Source organism: Helianthus annuus, chromosome 3, assembly GCF_002127325.2.
Source record: "Helianthus annuus cultivar XRQ/B chromosome 3, HanXRQr2.0-SUNRISE, whole genome shotgun sequence".
NCBI lineage: Eukaryota > Viridiplantae > Streptophyta > Magnoliopsida > Asterales > Asteraceae > Helianthus > Helianthus annuus.
Genome location: NC_035435.2, coordinates 122,336,092 through 122,358,061, shown reverse-complemented (window position 1 = coordinate 122,358,061; position 21,970 = coordinate 122,336,092). Strand labels below are relative to the sequence as shown.

At 33.9% G+C, this 21,970-nt stretch overlaps 3 protein-coding genes across 3 annotated transcripts; 2 read left to right on the top strand and 1 right to left on the bottom strand.

Annotated features, from left to right (window-relative positions):
* Positions 1–4,006: 4,006 nt before the first annotated feature.
* On the bottom strand, positions 4,007–5,926 carry LOC110874638. Its single transcript, XM_022123162.2, has 2 exons — positions 5,656–5,926; positions 4,007–5,572 (listed from the first exon to the last, which is right to left on the bottom strand). Exon 2 carries the CDS (start codon positions 5,217–5,219, stop codon positions 4,377–4,379), a length of 843 nt encoding a protein of 280 aa, XP_021978854.2. The 5' UTR covers positions 5,220–5,572; positions 5,656–5,926; the 3' UTR covers positions 4,007–4,376.
* A 1,998-nt stretch (positions 5,927–7,924) lies between these two features.
* LOC110878537 lies at positions 7,925–11,335 on the top strand. Its single transcript, XM_022126860.2, has 4 exons — positions 7,925–8,113; positions 8,204–8,303; positions 9,312–9,677; positions 11,024–11,335. The coding sequence occupies exons 1-4, from the start codon at positions 8,004–8,006 to the stop codon at positions 11,153–11,155; spliced, it is 708 nt and encodes a 235-aa protein (XP_021982552.1). The 5' UTR covers positions 7,925–8,003; the 3' UTR covers positions 11,156–11,335.
* Positions 11,336–18,273: 6,938 nt separating this feature from the next.
* LOC110876273 lies at positions 18,274–20,886 on the top strand. Its single transcript, XM_022124451.2, has 10 exons — positions 18,274–18,426; positions 18,528–18,727; positions 19,078–19,205; positions 19,338–19,422; positions 19,494–19,548; positions 19,728–19,936; positions 20,029–20,149; positions 20,215–20,409; positions 20,502–20,570; positions 20,668–20,886. Exons 1-10 carry the CDS (start codon positions 18,274–18,276, stop codon positions 20,884–20,886), a joined length of 1,434 nt encoding a protein of 477 aa, XP_021980143.2.
* Positions 20,887–21,970: the final 1,084 nt, after the last annotated feature.

Sequence of the window (21,970 nt, the reverse complement as noted above, 5' to 3'; positions counted from 1 at the left end):
TGGGCTTTAATCATAAATTTACGGTTGGGCTTTCAATAAAAGCCTTTTTAGGGGTAGCCTAAAATAATCTTAGGGGTAAAGTAATTTTTTTCAGGGGTAACAAAATACAAAAAACTTTTTAAAAAATGCACTACAACGTCAAAGTTGAGGGGTGTCAGGTGCTACCCCTACCACTAAGCTATGGCAGCCCCTAGCATCGAGGCGGCTAGAAATGGAGCCGTTGGTTGGACAGTATTTTAAAATAATAGATACCACCATCTAACATAATTTCGACCACCACTTTTATCTCTATTTAAAACTTTTACCTTATATCCTAACACAATTTTTACAAAAATGTATTATTCTCAAGAAGATGAGCTATTCATTCCACCGCTCAATATAAACAATGTATTACTCTCAAATGATAGTAGCCTACAATTTCTCACGAATATCTCTGTGAAAGCTGAACATGAAGACCCAGCAACATCTAAAAAAAATATATGTGCCACGTGCAGTGGTGGACCTAGGATTTTTTGCTAATGGGGTCCAATTTTTTTGATGTTCAAGTTTTTCACGACCAAACGTTTAAATTTTCGTGTTGATCGTCGTTCCGATCGGGTTGGAGCGAGGAACATATTGTGTCAAACGGCAAAATTATCCGGTAATTCCGTACAACTTAATCACTATTTAACTATACAATTTCGTGCATTAGACTTAATTATGATACGGTTGAGTCTCATAAGTCTAGCAATCTCAGGAAACGCATCACATATGCATATCACATGATTTTATTCGCTGTGTCGCGGAACAATACAAACAATTACAAGACAGTTGCTAGATTATCCGGTTAGACCCGTCGTGTCGAGAGGGTTCTGGTACATGGACAAACACAAAATATATATATATATATATATATATATATATATATATATATATATATATATATATATAGGGTAGGGATCCTAAGAGAAGTCCACCCTATTTGAGAAACTTGAGAAGCAATCTGGACCACACATTTTCCCTAAGCAAAAAATGCAAAAAAAAAAAGGTGAAAAAAATGCAAGAAATTTTTTTTTTTTTTTTTTTTTTGGAAAAATCGCAGCTTTTTCTTTAAGGATTAAATTTTTTATTTTTTTAAATTTTTTTTGGATTTATACACATGTGTATATTGTTAATCTTTTAACTATACATATATGTATATTGACAATTATACATATATGTATATATATGTTTAAAATTGAAAAAATATGTGTTATAAATCCTAAACCTTATACCATAAACACTAAAGATAAACCTTAATGCTAAACCCTAAACCCTAAAGCTAAACCCTAATTCTAAACCCTAATGCTAAACCCTAAAGCTAAGCCCTAATTCTAAACCCTAAAGCTAAACCCTAATGCTAAACCCTAAAGCTAAACCCTTAATGCTAAACCCTGATGCAAACCCTAAAGATAAAGCTAAACCCAAAAGTTAAAGCTAAACCCTAATGCTAAACCCAAAAGCTAAACCCAAAAGCTAAACCCTAATGCTAAACCCTAATACTATTATTAAACCCTAATGCTAAACCCTAATGCTAAACCCTAAAGCTAAACCCTAAACTATAAAGCTAAACCCTAAACCCTAATGCTAAACCCTAAATACTAATGCTAAACCCTAAATAACACTTATTTTTCAATTTTAAACATGTATATACATATATGTATAATTGACAATTACATATATGTATAGTTAAAAAGATTAACAATATACACATGTGTATAAATCCCAAAAAAAAATTAAAAAAAATAAAAAATTAAATTCTTAAAGAAAAACCTGCGATTTTTCAAAAAAAAAAATTTGCATTTTTTTTTTACATTTTTTTTTCATTTTTTTGCTTAAGGAAAATGTGTGGTCCAGAATGCTTCTCAAGTTTCTCAAATAGCCTACTACTTCTCACATGATCCTTATCCTCTCTCTCTCTATATATATATATATATCCCCATGACATAAATATCGGACAAGTATAAATGTGTATATATATAGAACTAAAAATATATATAATATTGATTCTCGGTAAAATATATAATATTTAGAACACGTGACAATATATATATATATATATATATAACAAAATATATATTCTACAAAGTATTAGAAATATGTATTACAAACCGATCTTAAAAATATATTATTTTTTAGAAGCAACAAGATATATTTTACAAGATACTATTCTGAAAAAAAAATACTAAAAAAACCACAAAGGATGAATGTATTCACTAAGTATAAAAAATACATATAAATAGGTATACATACCTAAACGTACAAATACGTGCCTATGTATACACTTAATGAAAATACAATATTTCAAGTATTTATACATGTATACTTACACAAAAATAATATTGAGAATATTATTTTTAACAAAGTATTGAAATCTAAATATCTATATATATTTAAATTGGGAAATAAATATACATACATACTTTGACTTGGTCAAAGATCCATAAATACAAGAATACCGCACGGGACAAGTTTACAACCAAGTATACATATAAGTATACACACAAGGACAAGGTTATAAATATTTTATATTTTTACAAACATCGTACTTGAAGGATATAGAGTGAATTTCAAGGATTGTCCTTTATATTTATACCCATTTTCAGGCGTTGTCCTTTATGTTTAAGATTGACGAGTTTTGTCCTTTATGTTTTCATATCATACACGTTTTGTCCTTTAGGCTTAACCCAGTTAGTTTTTTCAGTTAAATTTGGTCATATGCTTTGCACTTGCGGGCATTTTTGTCAATTCAAAGGTAAGTTCAATGGCAGATTTACAGCTCAAAGCTTCTGCAACCTTTGAATTGACAAAAATGTCCTCATGTGCAAAGCATATGACCAAATTTAACTGAAAAATCTAGCTGGGTTAGGCCTAAAGGACAAAACGTGTATGATATGAAAATATAAAGGACAAAACTTGTCAATTTTAAACATAAAGGACAACGCCTGAAAATGGGTATAAAGATAAAGGACAATCCTTGAAATTCACTCTATTTATTTTAGTGATAAGTATATACATACACACTTGGGATTAAAACAAGGATCAATTGGAACAATGATACAAATAACAATGATATATTTTTGATAATAAAAATATATTTACACAAGGACATATGATGGGCTAGGCCCGTTCATTTAAAGAACAAGGATCCAAATAAATATATATATATATATACACACACAAAAACAACCATACGGATAACCAATCACGCTAAAAAAACAAGGGTTTCAAACAAACAAGATAAGTCTTAACAAGGTTCAAGACGAAAGAGTTGTACATAAACAAACAATGAACCTATGTTCCACTGATTCTCACGTTGGAGTCCAAACGCGGGAGGCCCCCTCTCGCGTTAAGGCTAATGGTGTTCTTTGGTTGCAGATACTGATCAAGGAGCTGTCTTTTGGAGTGGATCCTGGACCTTTCCCCTGCCATACTCTTGCTGTTTTAACAATTATATAGATCAAAATATATTAATAACCTATTAAATAATTAATTGGTAATTGTTGATGGACCATATTACCCTTATTAACTAATTAGGTTTTATCTTGGGTGTATATATAAAGAGATTATTAGAGAGGTTAAAGGTTACACGACCTAATAACTCATAACATCATAATATCGCCCCTCTCTCCAACCCGAAACCTCCCTTGTTTCGGCTAATACCATCGTTACTTTACACCCTAAGGAGGAACCAGATCATCTTGACAAGTATATCGAATCAATAGTTGCATCTCTGACTGAATTCTCTGTTGGTCCATCTGTTGTCACATGTATTTCATTTATGTTTTCCACTATATTTATACAGAGTTGTTTTATTTGTACTCTTCACAAGTTCAAGGATGTTGTTTGGTCTTGTGGTGAGGAGATATCTCGTAGTTCAAACGGGTTTACTTCCTTGGAGGAAGGTTCTTAGAATTACTAACATGGTTGCCTCTATCAATAGATGCAACTTTTCTTTTATTAATCCTCTCGTTGGTTGCCACTACAACATCATTGTTACTCGGATATCCACGGTGATTGACTCAATCGTTAGCGAAGTTCATACGACATGCATAAAAAAAATAGACAAACTGCTACCTGTCTTTTGATTTATGAAACTATCTCTTAAGGGGGAAAAACAAATTTATATTTCTAGTCATGACTCAAAAGGCAGTGTGTAGGTGAAAAATGGAAGAAAACTTTTATTTTATCTATGTTGGGTTCGACCACTTGTTTAAATGGATCGACCGGTGTATGTTCTTGACATCAAGTAGCAGCAGCAGCAACTGTTTTGTTCAGCAAGAAAAACGCAGCAGTGGTAAAATTGCATCAGCCAAAAAAAACCGCAAATCCTTGAAGAGAAATTACAATACACTCCTTCATGACTCAAACCAGGTCAACAACCACTCTGCTGGCAAGCAGAAGTTGCAAATGTTGCCCGACCGCGCCACATGTTCTGTTTTGAGTCTGGCTGACCCACCCAGCTCCGGTTTACTGTCCACATGAACTTCATCATCTTTCTTCGGTAATTTTGGATCATCATCGTGAACTTCATCTGTTTCTCTATGCTGCGGATGAAGATCTTGTTTCATCTCTAGGACATAAAGTTCACCTTTTTCTGGAATATCATGATCGTCGTCATCATTCTTCAAATGCATCTTATCAAACTTTTGAATTGTGTTATTCATGTGAACAAAAAGATCATCATATTCATTGGCTTCATCTGTCTCAAGAAGATCAACCGCTTCATCTTTTTGCAATTTGTTAGTAGTAACATTATCTTCCTCCATTATCTTTGATATATTAACATGATCATAAACAATATCATTCCCACATACTACTTGAACTTTTTCATCATGGACTTTATTAGAACAATCATAACAATGGCGATCAACAATCTCTGGTACATAAGGTGCAAACTTATAAGTATATGCACATACGATAGGAAAAGTCTTGTTGGTGTTAATACCCCCTCCCCTTTTATTGTGATAACCCGAATAATCACTTTTATTAAAAACCACCTTCTCCTTCAAATTAAGACCAGCTTTACCAGCCAGCGAAACGACGTTCCAACTGTCGTATGGAGGGTCTTCTCGGTGCCTCAAATGCACCTCACCCCCTTCAGTCAACATCTTGCTGGCACTCTTAAAGTAAGCTTCTACCAAGTTCTTATGCATCCTGTCAAACATACATTGGTCTAAATAACAGTGTTGTAAACACATACTATTATTAATCGCTTAGTATTGTGGAGGCCGGGTTTCATAAAGTACCAAACTGCTTCTAAATATACACTTATAAACAGAAGAATAAGTTCAAACATCACTCAAAAGAATAAATAAAAGCCGTTATGATGGAGTGTACATATCTTACTCGATTAACTCCTGATCACGTTCGCATAAATAATCATAATGACCGGCATGTGGGAAGTTAAAGACAATGATGTCAAACTTGATGTTCTTGAGTTTGGGATGAGTGTGCATCTTGTAGACATCAACCTTATACAACAGCAAGCAGCCTAAGCTCTCCAACTCTTCAAGGTGTGGTATGCTTGTCCAATGGTAATAATGTAGCGAATCTATGAAATGTGATCACAATTCAGATCATGTTTAATGACATAAATGACTACTTAACTAGTAATGCTTATTAAGATAAGCTTACTTTTATCGAGGTATGAAGTAGCCACGATGTTTTCAGCTGTGCGGAAGGCTCTAGCTAAACAAGCTGAAAAGGAGAAATCGCCTTCGCCCACAAGTAAGATCTTTTGAGAACTCTTGTAACAATGAATCCATCTCTCTTTTCCTTTGGATCTGTTCATGTCTCTCTTAAGCACACACTAAGTGGGTTGTGGTGTTATAAATATGTGTGTGTGTAAGTAGCAGTTGAAGTAAAGGGAGATGTAGCATCCTGTGATACATCTTCATCTTCCATGAATAGGAGTTACAAGTTAAATGCTCTATGTATCTGAACTAGTAACTGCTTTAATAAAAGTTGCATATGCTTAAATAGTTAAATTCCATCACTTTTATGGTGGTTAAAATACTGGTTTAGGATTTCAAGAAAGAATGCACGACTTGCTAAGTTTTAAAATCTGTAAACTTCGTTGACCAACAACTTTTGGTACAATATATTGGAATTGGAGGGAAGTGAAGATTTGGGTTTGAGGCCATAGGTTTCAAGTTAGAATCCGATCTCAACCGGGTTTTCTCCAGAACTGGAGATGGTTTTCAGAAAAATATATTGGAATTATACGTATCAGAAAAATCAACTATAGTGTTTTATTTATATATATTTAAACTATAGTAACAGTTTTCACCATGCCATGTTAAAACTAGGGGTGTAAACGAGATAAGCGGGCCGTAAAAGCTACTTGAGATTGGCTCGCTAAGAGTTTGAATTGAGCGAGCTTAAACGATCTCGAGCCATAAGCTTGTTTAATACTAGTTAAGGTAATGAGTTGGGTATGAGACGAGTATTGGTATTCCCAGTTTCATACTCAATTATAAAATCGTGTACATACCTCGTCCCCTGTTGTCAAGTACCGGTATTTGATTAGGGTTGTTCACGAGCCGAGCCGAGCCGAACCGAGCGGACCTTTGCTCGTGCTTGGCTCGTTTATAAACCGAACCGAGCGGAGCGGCTCATTTAAAACCGAGCCTCAAATCAAGCGAGCATTTTCCGAGCAGTAAATATTCCGAGCGAGCGTCGAGTGAAGTTCGAGCGATTTGGACAACCGTGTCGCCCGATTTGAATTTGGTGAGAGAGATAGTGACAATGTTGGGTCTCAAATTTTTATGTCTTTAAAAATATGCACATTTCATGGCATAATATTTTTCTTATGAATAACAATGTTGTGGCCGGCGAGGCGATGATCATATTGCACGAACAATGATGTTGAGAGCAGGAGGCAATCGACTTAGGGTAACGGCATGAAACATTAAGGCGATGAGTAGACTCTTGTTTATCACTTTAGGTTCTAACTTTTAGATTTGATATCAATATTTTTATCCCCGTGATTGTGCTAGTACGTATATATATAGTTGTAATTTGTATATAGTGGACCAAAATTTAATAGAGTTGTATATATAAAACTATAAATTTAATTTATATTTAAGTATACATGTATGTGTGTGTATATAGGTGTGTGTGTGTATACCGGTGATTATGCTTGTACGTATATATATAGTTGGGTCCAAATAAGTTTGTGTTGTAAACTAGTCTGGTTAGTGGCGGATCTAGAAAAAATGTCAAGGGGCAACGTTTCAAAATTTTCTTTTCTATAGGGGCACTGAAATCTAAAAAACGTCAAATTTTACCAAAGTTTACACTATCGCCGGAGCGTTAAGCGGGTAGCGGGGGCTACCCCTAGTATCAAGCTACATCCACCCCTGAGTCTCTGATTTTTTTTTTTTTACTTGGGCTCAAAACGGTTTGGGTTGTAAACCAATTTTAGAGTTGAAAACCCCAACCCACTCAAATTTAGGGGTGAGCAAAAGGGAAAACCCGACCATTACCCGACCCGACCATTACCCGACCCGACCCGAGAACCGATCAAACTTAAAATACAGAACCGATTCACTACCCTAAATATAGGGTCGGTTCCGGTCCATATGTCCAAGTCGGGTTTCACCATAAAAAGATGCGAGAACCGACCCGACCCTATTTTATATGAAAAATTGGAACCGATCTAAATACCTAGGTACTTGGGTTCGGGTCGGATTGGGTATATTTTCGGTTCGGTTCTCAGTTATTTTCGGTCCGGACCTAAACTTGCTCACCCCTACTCAAATTGATTTGGATCAGTTGAAAACTAGTTTGAAGCGCTAAAACCGGTTTTTTTCTTTTGGAGAACGCCCAAATCGGTTCAGGTTGAAACCGGTTTTCAACACAAAAATCTCAAAAATCTCGAACCTAGTCGTTTTTAGTTGGGCCCAAACTGTTTTTTGTTTGGCAATCATATCGGGCTCTAAACCGTTCATCGGCTCAAACCCTTACGTATCAAGCAAGAAATGAAGACAGCTGCGAAGCTAATATTCATCTCCGACGACATCGACGGCGGTTTCGCCACCGCCATTGTCACCGGTCTTCAACCAAACCCTAACTCTCCCTTCAAAACATCGTTAGTTTTCTTTCTACACCTTTTCTTTCTACATATTTACTATTTCAATCCACTTAACTAATCTATTATCTTTTGTCCTTCATTTTACAGAGTAGAGTCGTTCGATCTGCCACTGGATCGGTACGGAATCACGGATACCAGAGCATCCGGAAATGTTACTCACTTTGTCGATGCCAGTGGAGTTAAACAAGTAGGTTTTCTGCTGATTAAGAGTTAGTTGTTAATAGTTAATAATATTTGTTTGTTTAAATTAAGTGATTATGTCATGTGTGTGGAATTGAAGTTAACTGAATCTAGTTTGGAGGATGAAGTTTGTTATTGTTTTGGATTTGTGTGATTTTATTTGTTTTTTGTTTATTTAGGGCTAGAATTGCAACTGAATGTTGTTGATACGGTTATGTATAGGAGTTTTAATAAATAAATTGTGGTTGATAATTGGATTTGAGATATTGGAGATGAATGTTGAGCTTGTACTAGTTAGGTTGTTGTTATGAGTCGTTTGTGATTTAAATCTGTTTAGGAATTATAACTATGAGTGTTCTGTTATGGGATTTCTGGAACTGAAAACTAAAGTAGGGGTGTAAACGAGCCGAGCGCACGTGAGCTACTTGAGATTGGCTTGCTAAAAGCGGAAAACGAGCCAAGCTTAAATGAGCCTAAATTAAAGCTTATTTAATAAACCAACCTGAGGTCGGGATTCACATACCAAGCATGATTAGGTTTACGAGCCTAAATGAACCTATTATTTATATAGGTAGTTATAATTATATTTATTTTTATTTTTGTTTTTATTTTATATAAATAATTGATAAATATTATTATACATACAATTGTGATCATATATAAAAAAAATAAATTAAATGTATGTAAATAAATAATTATATATTCAGGAAATAATAAACGAGACGAGTCCGGGCTTTAGAAATAGAGCTCAAATCGAGCCAAGCTCGAGTTCTTGTAAATATAATGAGTCGGGAGATTGGCTCGGGTCATTTACTTCCCTAAACAAAATAGCCATTTCATTTCCAAAAACACAGACATGGCTAAATAGGCCAACCCTAGGCGATAGTCGGTCCCTTTGCGCCTTGAGTGCACCTTGCACATTTGACTACTTAGGATTCTATATTATTTTAGGCGTTATGCAACATTTCATGTGGACGACAACATTGTAAGATATATACCTTTCATCAATCATCAGGTATCCATCCTGGTTTTGCAAAAGTATGAACCTCCAGTATTATCATGTGCCGTCAATGAAGTATTGTCATCATTAGCAGAAGAAGACACATCAACCATGCCTTCCTTAATTCTTCCATTCCTTGTAGACTCTTCAAAGCTTAAGCTGGAAAGAAAAAAATCACCCGATGAAAATATTTATGGCATCCAAATCGGTCCCCAAAGTGATATGATACAAGCCTTGGCCAGCAGACATGTAAAGGCACCCTCGTCAATGCAGATTCATCATGAACCTCTGTCTTGTGTTCTTCAGTTGGTCCGTGTCCTGAAGACAGCTTCGTTTATTCTCATTGGACAAAGTGGTCAACATCGTGTGGATGACTTTGAGGTACCTACTCTTTCTGTTTATCTGTGTTGAAAATAATGCAAAAGGTGCTTATAAAACACGAACCAAATCAGCACATTTGTAATTGATGGATTGAAATTGCCAACTATAAGCTAGACCTTAAGATCGTTGTATTGTATTAGCAGCTGGCCGAGCTGTCTGGCGCAAGTACTGCCTGACAGTAAGTTAATGCAGCTGCAATATTGAATTTATGGTGGCACAAAACCAGCTCTTGTCTGTTAAAGCTTACACAGGAACAAGATTGATAGTGCTGTATATATTTAATTTTTTAGTAAAGTACACGGATAGTCCCTGTGGTTTTTCAAAATTTTGGATTTCGACCCTAGATTTCCAAAAGTACGCGGATGGTTCCGGTGGTTTCTACTTTGCAACACATTTAGTCCCCAACTTTTGCCAAAAGTACATGGATGGCCCCTAGATTTGATGGTTGGGGACTAAATGCGTTACAAAGTGCAAACCGCAGGGACCATCCATGTACTTTTGGAAAGCTAAGGACCAAATCCAAAATTTTGGAAAACCACAGGGACTATGCGTATACTTTACTCTTTATTTTTATTTATCAGGTGTCAAATGTTGTAGTCACCAAATACTTAGGGGGTGTTTAGGATTCCTTTTCAAACCTCCTTATTGACTTTTGCAAAAAGTTATAAAGAGTTTGCAAAAGTCACAATCCCCTAACTTCTAAAAAACTCCTTTTTAACACCTTTAAAAAGTCATAAGGAGGGGCAAAAGTCACTTTGCTTAACACCTTTAAAAAGTCATAAGGAGGGGCAAAAGTCACTTTGCCTAACACCTTTTTAACTTGTAAAAATTAATAAGTCAATAAGGAGTTCCAATAAGCAATCCCAAACATGCCCTTATTGGTCTTGCAGAACAAACCCATAACTAACACACTTAGCTTCTACTAGAGATTGCAAAATCAGTGGGGTGGGTAACGAGTCAAAATGGGTAATTCTTTTATTATGCCGAGATGTTAATTCTTTTATTCTGGTCGAAGTGGGCCTTGGTTGACCCAAAACACTTGTCTTCCTATTTATTAATTGTTCAAGCCTTTAAAATAAAACGATTTAGGAGGTTGTATGCATTAAGAATACATTTTGGACATCTTTTGACCCCTTGAGACCATTTTTTAAGCTAAATTTTGCTTTTAAGTTTGACCCGTTAGAGAGAGAATATAACCCTGAAAAACTAGGCATTAATAAGTTAATGGGTTGAATTGGCACCTCTACCTTATACTGAACACCAAACAGCTTCATTTAGAGGCTAAATTAATAGAATATTATATAATGTATGATATATCTTTTGGCTTTTTGGTTATCTTTTTCTAGATAATCTGTGAGATAGGAGAATCATTAGCTAGTGCTACATCTATGCAATTTGTGAAAGAGAAGGTAACATGGAACCCAACCAAGGTGTCAAAAGAACAGGAGAAAGAGCCATGGCGCGCTCTATATGGTTAATAAGGTATCTTTACAGATACTGATAAGATGTTCCAGTGCTGTCCACATATGCATCATTATTTTATGTGTACTATTGTGATCATAGTTGATAAATCAGAAACATTGTGCTTGCTTTGACTTTGGTGATCGCTATCAACCATACATAGTGTGCTGTGCACACAGGTTTAGTTCTTGGGGCCATACGGATCGTGTTTCACACCTCCTTATATGTTTATTCAAAGACTTCTACCTAGTACAATTCTGAACCCAAAATCGTACTGCACACCAAATTTCACACATATACATCGTGATGAATAAAACTCATTGAACAACACACATCCCCAAAAAGTAATTTGAAAACGAAACTGGAAGTAACTTTGCTTTAGTTAAAGATTTATTATGTTGTTCAACTAAGTGATGAAGGACGCAAACCCATTAAACAGATTAACAATTCATATGTCCGAAGGATGCAAACTTGGCAAATTAAAAGCAGATTTTGTGTAAAACAAGATGAAACCCAAAAGCTCGAATACGGAAGTAAACATGTTTTCAGAAAGTTACCGACAATACTGGATTCTCCTGACCTGAGTGTCATGATTGACTAAACAAAATGGCATTATGATAGGCGAATATCGATGCGTGATCGAGGAGGTGTGGAGATGAACAGAGTCTATATCTGCTGCAAGTTTTTAAGCAAACAAACAGGTTTTATATTAGTTAGTGAAAGGGATTACAAGTACGACGGTCCAAGTAATGTTGATATTTGTACCTAAAGTTATGAACGAGTGAAATTTCGCTTGGTAAGCTAGAGCTTGTTTATGAAATAAGCTTCGGTTTAGGTTTGAGTTTGAGTCAAATTTTATCACGACTTGATTTGAGTTATTAATCTTGATAGCTCCCGAGCGGATTTTCTCTTTTAACCTATAAGATCATATGTGTTGTGGGGCTTTAAGCCCCCAACACCCGTTGTACCGTCTCAAATCTTTCATTATCCAAACCTTTCACTATCCAAACGAATAGTACTAAAACGCGAAGAAAGTGCATCCACGGTTCAGCCGGTGTCACCCTATAAATACAAAATTGTTGGAAAATACGCCCTTAAAATGGACCCCCCGAACGATTTCGAGACATGTAGTGGGTAAACGCTTCGACCCACGATTCACACAACGTGATGTCCTCTTCTTCGGTCAACAAAATCGTTGCCATTTTTTTCGAAATTCTTGAAGGGAAAATGTAAAGAAAGCTGAGAGGAAATTAGATGAATCGAGAGAACTGGTAGTTTTTTATATAGGAGATGTTATTTTTCAAAAGTATTTTTTTTTTAATTTTGACAGTTGACACACAACAGCTACGACCCACGTCCACCCGCAACGTGCCACGTCACCCTACATTAGTCCTCCACGCCGATGGAAATCCCACCGCGTCAAGCCTCACGTCACCCTCCACGCCGTTGACGGGCCGGTGCGCACGGCATGGAGAGGCCAACGCGTCATATTTTCACGCCCACACCGTGCGGTGTTAGACCGTCCCAATAACTTTTTTGGGAATGTTTTTGTGCCACATGGCCACCTTTAGCACCATTCGTTATTGTAGGTGATGTTTTAGGAGGCCATTTTATGCTTGTTTTTACCCCTAAAAAAACCACAAGAAACTAAAGTGGTGGGTCATTGGTAGGTGGTTTGGGTGGTTATATTCTTTTAATGTGGCTATGAAACGGTAATATTTTTAGGTTTTTCTTATTGGTTGAGTTTTAAATGTTTTTAAAGAATATGTATTTTTATGATATGATAGGTAATTAGACATGTTTTTAGGTGTTTTTTTTATGTTTCTTAGGGGACTAGGGGTGGTTCACACTAGTGATGGATTCTATCACTCTGACTCTCCAATCAAATCATGACATGTCATCAACCAAATTTCTATCACTAGTGATAGAAATGTAGGAGGGGTGGAATCACTAGTGATGGAATTCTATCACTCCCAATTTTTTTAATTTTCATTTTAAAATTAGAAATTAAAAATAAAACACTAAATTATAAATTTCATTAAACTTTAAAAATAAATTACATAACCAAATAAAAAAACAACTAAACCGGTGGCATCTCCCAACCCCACTTTGCGCAAATCGCGCGTTTTTGTTCAATGACAACTGACTTGAACGGTTCGTCGAGATGGGCGTGGTTTTCACACAAGATTTTTAAATCATTTTGTCTTTCAATCGTTTTCAAGTGTTCCTTGTACGCCTGCTCCCGTTCAACTTTTAGGGACATCATTGTTTCTTTTCTTTGTTCGGCCTTCTTGAATTGGGTCATTTTCTCCTCTTCGATTCTAAAGATCGACTCCGCCACCGCCTCCTTCCCTTTGCTTGACGATTCACCACCTCGTCTGCGTCGTGGCCTTGTGGGTGTATCTTCCTCAACGGGCTCGTCAAGGGGTTGATCGGGTTCGTCAAGAGGGTCGTCGTTTAAGTTCATTTGGGGCAAGTTATCCGACGCGGAAGTCGTGTAGTTCCCCGACTCGGATGTCTTTGATCTTTTCGAACCGCCTCGTTTTTTTGGAGCCGTAGGACCATGCGTGTCAACCAACTCAACGGGGACCCACTTCGGGTGATGTCTCGCAACTTCCCATGCCGCCACGTGTGGAAAAGTTCTCTTTTTGTACATTTTGCAATACTCTGCGGTGGCTTGTTGCATGATCGTCGCCTCGCTCGCTCCACTTTCTGGGTTTCGGTTCTACAAAAAAAATAAAATGTTATAAAAACTGTTTTTTTTTAAACTGTTTTTTATAAAACTGTTTTTTTAAAAACTTTTTTAAAAAAAAAACTGTTTTTTTTTTAAACTGTTTTTTTTAAACTGTTTTTTATACAAAACTGTTTTTAAAATAAAACTGTTTTTTTAATTAAAACTGTGTTTTTTTAAAACTGTTTTTTTATAAAAACGGTTTTTAAATTAAAACTGTTGCATGATCGTCGCCTCGCTCGCTCCACTTTGTGGGTTTCGGTTCTACAAAAAAAATAAAATGTTATAAAAACTGTTTTTTTTTTAAAACTGTTTTTTTTAAATTGTTTTTTATAAAACTGTTTTTTTAAAAACTGTTTTTTTTTTAAACTGTTTTTTTTAAACTGTTTTTTTTAACTGTTTTTTATAAAAACTGTTTTTAAAATAAAACTGTTTTTTTAATTAAAACTGTTTTTTTTAAACTGTTTTTTATAAAAACTGTTTTTTTAATTAAAACTGTTTTTTTAACTAAAACTGTTTTTTTATGAAAACTGTTTTTTTTAAACTTTAATAAAAAACATACCTTTTGAATGAAACAAGCATTGAACTTGCTAATTTTCCCGTTCAAATCCGTCCACTTCGACGTCATTTGGTCCATGTTTCGTATCCTTGCACCGGGAAGTTGCCTAAAATGATTAATTACCCGTCTCCAAAACGCATCCTTTCGTTGCTCGTTCCCGTGTTTCTTACTCTCCGAGATGTGCAAATACGCCTTCGTCAACGACACCTCCTCCTCGCTCGTCCAAGGTTGTCGGCCGGTTGGAGCGATTTCTTGAACCTCAACATTTTGTTCTTCTTCCTCTTCCTCTTCCTCCGCTTCTTCTTCCTCTTCCTCTTCCTCGTCCTCGTCAAGACTTTGTTGTGGTTCACGTGGTTCATGCCACGCTTTTGCAAAATGATGAATGAGGGTGTTGTCTTCTAGTAGTGGGTCGAGTGTATGGGGTTGGGTTTGATACGTTTGCGATTGAAATTGGTGAGGTTGAAACGGTGGAACGAACGGTTGGTTATGGTACGTTTGCGATTGAAACGGTGGATATTGTTGGGTTTGAAAGGGTGGATATTGTTGGTTTGGAAAGGTTGGGACTTGGTCGGGTTCGTCTTGCAACCTAAAGCGCGCCGGCTCACCAAGATTCGCTCGAACCCTTGGCCTTACGGGATTTTTCTTCGTACCCGAACCTCTTTTTTTCGATCCGCCACCTCTCTTGCTTGAACCTTCCATATTTCTTGTAAAATTATTTAGATTGAGTATGAGAGTGTTTTAATTTTTTGTATTGAGTGTGAGAATAGTGGAGAGGTTTTTGAGTTTGTTTATTGATATATGTGGGATTTATATAAAAAAATTAATCAAATTCTTCAAACAAACGGTCAAAAAATATTACAACGGTCAAAAAAAACGGTACAATTTCAAAACTTCAACGCGTGGTGGAGTTAACGCGTTACAAATACAACGCGTGGTCCTTGCACCGGCGGCGGTGTGCCGTTCCTTCATCACGCGTGATGGGCCTTCATCACGCTACCGCCCCGAGTGGCCTTATGGTGGATGGTCAAATCCATGAGGGTAGAAAAAAAAGTGAGTCCGATGTCGTCTGCATGACAACATTTTCGTCCCTTAAAACCCCCTTAAAGCCCACTCTTAAAGGTTAAACCCCACGACATTCAATATTTATGTGTAAGAAGAAACCACTTTGAATTAATCTAAAATTTAAAATTTAGACAAGTCAATTGATTATGTCATGTGTCAATATGGGTTTTTTTAATGGCAACGTTGTTTCTACTTTATTACACCAATAATTCTAACGGGCTAGTTCCATATTAACGTATTTTTCTTCTTACAGTTGTGATTTAAAGGAGTAAAATAGGTATTTAAAAAGTCAAGGTAAAAACAATTCATTCTATTAAAAAGGAATATTTTATCAAATAAAGTTTCTCAATCTCCGGTGGGAAAGGTAGAACGGTCTGCAGACGGTGGCGCTGGTTTTTTGGTGTAGCTCATCTAATTGTCACACCCCGATTTTCGGTGGGCCTGGTCGGTGAGTTTATGCGTGACGATCGATAACAATTTCATAATATGCAGCAGAAGATAGAATGATAAAATAGTAATTATAAAAGTTTGAAATTTATTTAATAAAATTTATAATAATTGTTCGATACAATTCCCATAAAGTAGTATCGGAAATATTACAAGCTTAGGACATCATAGGCCTTTAAGTAGTGGAGTCGCAAATTCCAACGCTTTTTCTTTGACCGAACCATTTCCAGCCTATAATCAACGTTTGTTACCTGCGGTTTACTCTTTTTGAAAATTCGTCAGTTTTCACTTGTAAATACAATTAACCGACTCATTTAAAAATCATTTTCATAAATCATTTTACATATATATATATGTGTGTGTCGGTTATTGTACAAATTGCCTTAACGTACAATGCGTACGAGATTGCCTTACAACATGCGAATTTTTCTTTACACATGCAATTTTTTTCTACAACATGCGACTTCTTTAAGCATCAACATGTGATTTATATACACACACAAACATGCGATTTTTCTTTGGTAAACCATGCGACTGTTGTTTCTATAACATGCGATTCTAGTCTCTAACATGCGAATTTGACATTACGTACACTTCGTACGTTAAGGCATATTGTACGATACACTTTCCTATATCTATATATATAATAAACAAACAAGGTTTGGGACACGTGGCACTATGTGGTGCAACTTCACAATGGTTTTGGCGGGAAAACTTGAGAAACGTGATGTTTCTACACGGGATCCATTTAACGCATCCAAACCCGCATGATTTTGACCCAGGTATATAAGTATCTAAAAAAGCCCTAATTTGTCAAAGTTCTCATTCTTTTCTTCCTTACTCTTCAAATATATGGATTTTTCGAGGCCCTTTCAACCTGATTGAACATCAGATTTTCATCATCAACCTCTTAATTCGGAAAATCTGTTTGTCTACTATGTTCCATGAACGGTTTCTCGAGATTTATTGTTTGATTCTGGTATTTGTTTTCGGTTTATAAAATATAACATTGGATATATAAGCAATTTTGGGATTTCATAACCTAGGTTTTGTGCTTTTGGTACCATCTGTCCTTCTTATTGTGTTTCTGGTACAAATTATCAGTTCATTTGTATTATTTTTATTTGATTTATTTCCCGTATCTGAATCTTTGTTGGATTGTACCATGAAACATTGGAGATACATGTGGGTTCGGAATTTCAGAAGCTAGGGTTAGGAATTTTGGTAACCATTTCTTCATCTTATTGTATTCCTGGAAAAACAAATCATTATATATGTATTAGTTTTATATGATATATTTTATGAATCTGAATTTATGTTGTTTTATAACATGAAACAGTGTAGATTAAAGGAATTTTGTGGCTTTGAGAAGGTAAGGTTTGTGCTTGTGGTAAACATTTCGTCTTCTAATTGTATTTCTGGTACAAGACCTTGGTCTTTTTGTAATAGTTTTGTTACAAAATTTGATCCTTTTTGTTCCATCATAAACTGCTGCTTCGTTTTATACCTATACTGGTTTTAGTCCTTATTGATGTCAGTTTTATTCAATATTTTTATGTTTATTTGGTATATTCTTATCGTCCTGTTCCTTAATTTTTTATTCATTTGGTGATTTACTTTTCATTTGCATACAATTGAGGGATTTAAGCTCACCAACGCCGGATATGAATAAATGTAAGTTTTCATTCTTTTATTCTAAGATTATTATTGATATTATTTATGGTGATACTTGTCTGTTTTTTCTGCATACGATTCTTTTTTTCATGTTGATGAATATCCAATTGTGAATTGTCGTATGTATTGGGTACCGAGGTCTATGTGTCAATTATATGGTTGTATACATTTCTTTAAAATCTTACACAAGCTTAGGTAATAATTTGAGAACCCAAAATTTAGTCGTTTTTCATTCACTCATCCTTACAACATCAAATTTATTATTCCTTTAATTTTTTGCTTTACTTTGTTACATTTACTACTGGGTTTGAATAATTTCACCCGGCAAAAGACTCGCTTTGAATAATTTCAAATTTTTAAGCAATACTATTATATTAGGAAATAACAATGTAACATAAATTTCTTCCTGTCAATTACCATAAAGATTAATTTTCATTTATAACTTCCAAAAACAACTTCAAATCATTCCATATATTAGTCTTTTGTTTTCTATATATATATAGATGTCATCTCTATAGTTTCTCACTCATATTCGTTCTCAATTTTCATATTCAGTTCTTTACGAGTGAAGGTACAACCATTAACAGTTTTTCAATTCTGGTATTCAATATCATATAAAACATCATAAGTCTCTGATCATATTGTCTTCATTTAACAGTGAAATGGAGAACAATAAGATTACTATGTTCAGTTCACTTAATGCTCATTCTACGAACTACACAATCAAGGCGAAGATCATATCCATGTGGAATAAAAAAATGAATGGTTCTGATAATCAGATCTATCGAGTTGACATGTTGTTGATGGATGAGGAGGTAACAAATTTTTAGTTTGTTAACTATTATTTATATTCCTCTTTAACAATTGTTATCCATGTTGATTATCTAAATTGCACATTATATAATTACTATTTCAGGGTTCATTCATTCAATGTAGCTGTTTACATAAACTTTTCAAACGGTTCCTTAAATTTTTGGTTGTTGATGACTGTTTATTGTTTCACAAGCCATCACTAGCCAAAGATACAACCAAGATTAAGGTTACTGGAAATGATCAGAAGCTATCTCTGTACGCATTCAGTTCTGTTCTGAAAACTGAAAACTGGTCTGGTCCTCGGTACTTTTTTCGTTTTACTGATTTTAAATCTGTGTTGAGTAAAAAAGTTGAAGTTAATACTCCAATAGGTATTTACTTTTTGCCACTATTATTATAACATTTAAATAAATTCAGATCTTTCTATTGACAAATTGTTTTAAATATACAGATTTCATTGGTTATGTTGTTGTCTCTTATCCTATTGAAGATGCAAATAGGAAGGATGGCTCTAAAACCAAACCAAACAAATGAACATAACTCTTAAAGATCTCGAGTATTGACTATATATATATATATATATATATATATTCATATGTACATCTTTATTAATTTGATGTTTTATTTTAATTTTTTAAATATTCATTATACAGAGATCAGAAGATTAGTCTTACATTATGGGAAAACTATGCAGTCACTTTGTCAGAGTACATGAATGATAAAAACCGCCCTGCTCATGTTGTTATTCTTGTCCATTTTGGCACAGTAAACATTTATCAAGGTATAAATTTAAGTTCTGAAAATTAGTTCAGCAAGCTGAATTAAATATTTGTAACGATATGTACCTCCTTATATGATGTTACAAAATTATATCGTTTTTTAAGCATTTAATAAACTTGGACGTTCTAATCAGGTAAAATTGGCCTTACTAATATGTTTGAAGCAAGTCGTGTGTTCATAAATTCAGATCTGGATGAGATACAAGAATTCAAAGACAGGTACATAATTATTATTTAATGATTCCCATCTTAATTTTCATCCAGATGTATAATATATTCTACTGTTACAGGTATCTTGAGAAGGAGTTTTCTAACTCATCTTCCAGTAAACAGTCATGCTCTCAAGTGAGATCCATGCGGAAGATGAGTTTCTTAATGCTGAAGACTTTGTGTTGACTGCTTTTATTGCTTCAATTTCTGAGGTAAACTTTTCAATAAATTTATATTTTTTTTTAAGTTTTGTTTACTTCCGATATTTGTACATTATGGTATTGACCTTATTTATTATAATCTAAATTTAATAGGAGAAAAAGGTTATCATTGTTGGTATTGTTATAGCAATTTCAAATGATAAGCCTTGGTATTATTTATCATGCAATAATTGTAAGAAGCAAATTGAAGAGAAATCAACATTGGTTGAAAAAGATGACGGCAGTTTTGATGTTTTGGATGAGAAGACTTTTGAGTGTATAAACCCTAATTGTGATGCTGTTGATGTTGTTCCTGTTTATCGGTATTATTTTTTTTAATTAATTAAATTTGTACAAAATAATTTTATACTCTTTGTTTTTTCTTTCTAATATTTTACTTTACTTCATCTATCAGTTACAAGATTCCTCTAAGGGTTCAGGATTCGTCTGGGACTGTTTCTTGTACGTTGTTTGATTATGAAGCTATTAAGCTTATTAAAAAAACCTCCAAAGAACTTCTTGATGTTTACTCAAAGGTAAAATTATTTTGTTTTTCAATCAATATGTATGTATATATACTAAATTTCATAATTTTGTATAGGTTGACAATTCTACCGAAGGCTCCTTTCAGTCACTTCCATCTGAGTTTGATATCTTGATCAACAAAAAGTTTGCATTTCAAATCAAAATTTCCAGTTTTAACATTTCTAACCAGATAGAAAACTATGGAATTTCAATGTTAACTTTTGATGATGACATACTTTCTGCTCTGGAGAATAAATGGAAAATTAATGATGTTAGTGTTTATTTTCCAAATTATATTTTTATTGTATATATCCTATTAGTCATGTTGTGACAAATTAACTGACTTTTGTATATTTTTTACAGTCTGATATGTCTGAGTCAAATGTTCAATGCTTGTCCGACTCTGTTGGAAATGTTAAATGTTTCTCAAAGGTATGTTGTTTTATTTTTCTATGTGACGTCAGTTGGTATTAATTGAAAAATAACGATTATTTCTTCATGATATATTATTTTATTCACTTTTTTACAGGAGTCTCAATCTGTGATCGGCGACAGTGTTACGCCAGATAATTTTGATGTTAATGATCAAGATCAGTCAAAGTTCGACAACATTAAACGTAACCTTCAAGATGTTTATGATGTTGATGCTGTTCAAAGTTCTTCTACTAAACGTCGAAACAGTCCTGGGAATGAGAAAGTCAACGATGCTGTCAACTTGGACCTAATCACCCCAAAGTTAGAGAAATAAAGAAATATCCGTGTCATGTCGAAATCAATTTCCAATTTTTTTTCTTTTTTTTTTTTGAGTTTGGTGTTTCTGAAAAAGACGTTTGAGAAGTTGGTTTGACTATTGCTCTGGTTTTTATATGGATATTATTATTTCCTAATTTTTATTATATTGTCAATTGGTTTGTTTTGTGGTGAATAATTTGTAAATAATATTCATGATGTCAGTACGTATTTAACTTTTAGTTAATATGATTCTAATGTTAATGATGAAAAATATTTTTCTCAATTTAAACAAATGTTGGTAACCACATAATATGGTAACCGATAAACACTATATTTATCTTTCATTGATTGTTTTAGTTTAAATAACTATCGTGTAATAATCTTTGTCTCCATTTTTATGTTATAAAGGATGGTTGACCTTATTAACTTTTCTAAACATCAAATTTAGTATAACAATATTTGACTCCATTTTTATATGTAATAAAGGATGGTTGACCTTATTATATTTTATAAACATCAAATTTTGTATATATTTGGAAAATCATTATACATGAACAGGAAACGTTATAATTAAAATCTCTAAATTTATTTAATTTTATTATCAAAGTATATTAAATACATATCACAATTCAAAGTCCTTTTTATTAATGTTATCTTTTTAAATCTCATCATAATCAACAAAATATTATAATCATAATGTTATCTAGTTTTTATATCTTCATTGTGAAACATTATTTCATAATGATCATGTTCTAAAAATAACAATTTATTTTATTGTTGGGAAAATTTATAAAATCGAAAATAGTATATTTAATAAATAATCATGGATTTTATGTAAATAACATACTATATTCAAATGATATGTGCTTAAATATTTTGTTTATTTTCTCTAACTATAATATTATATTTTAATGTATAGTTTTAATCGTTTACATATAATATTTCTAAAAAATTACATAGTATAATATTAACTTAATATTATATTTCAAATCTCTTAATAATGGAAAACATCCATCTCATTATCATTCCATATTTGATATCTTTATTATTATTATATATAGAAGAGCCTTTTCTTTAGATTATTCATTCTATAACATCTA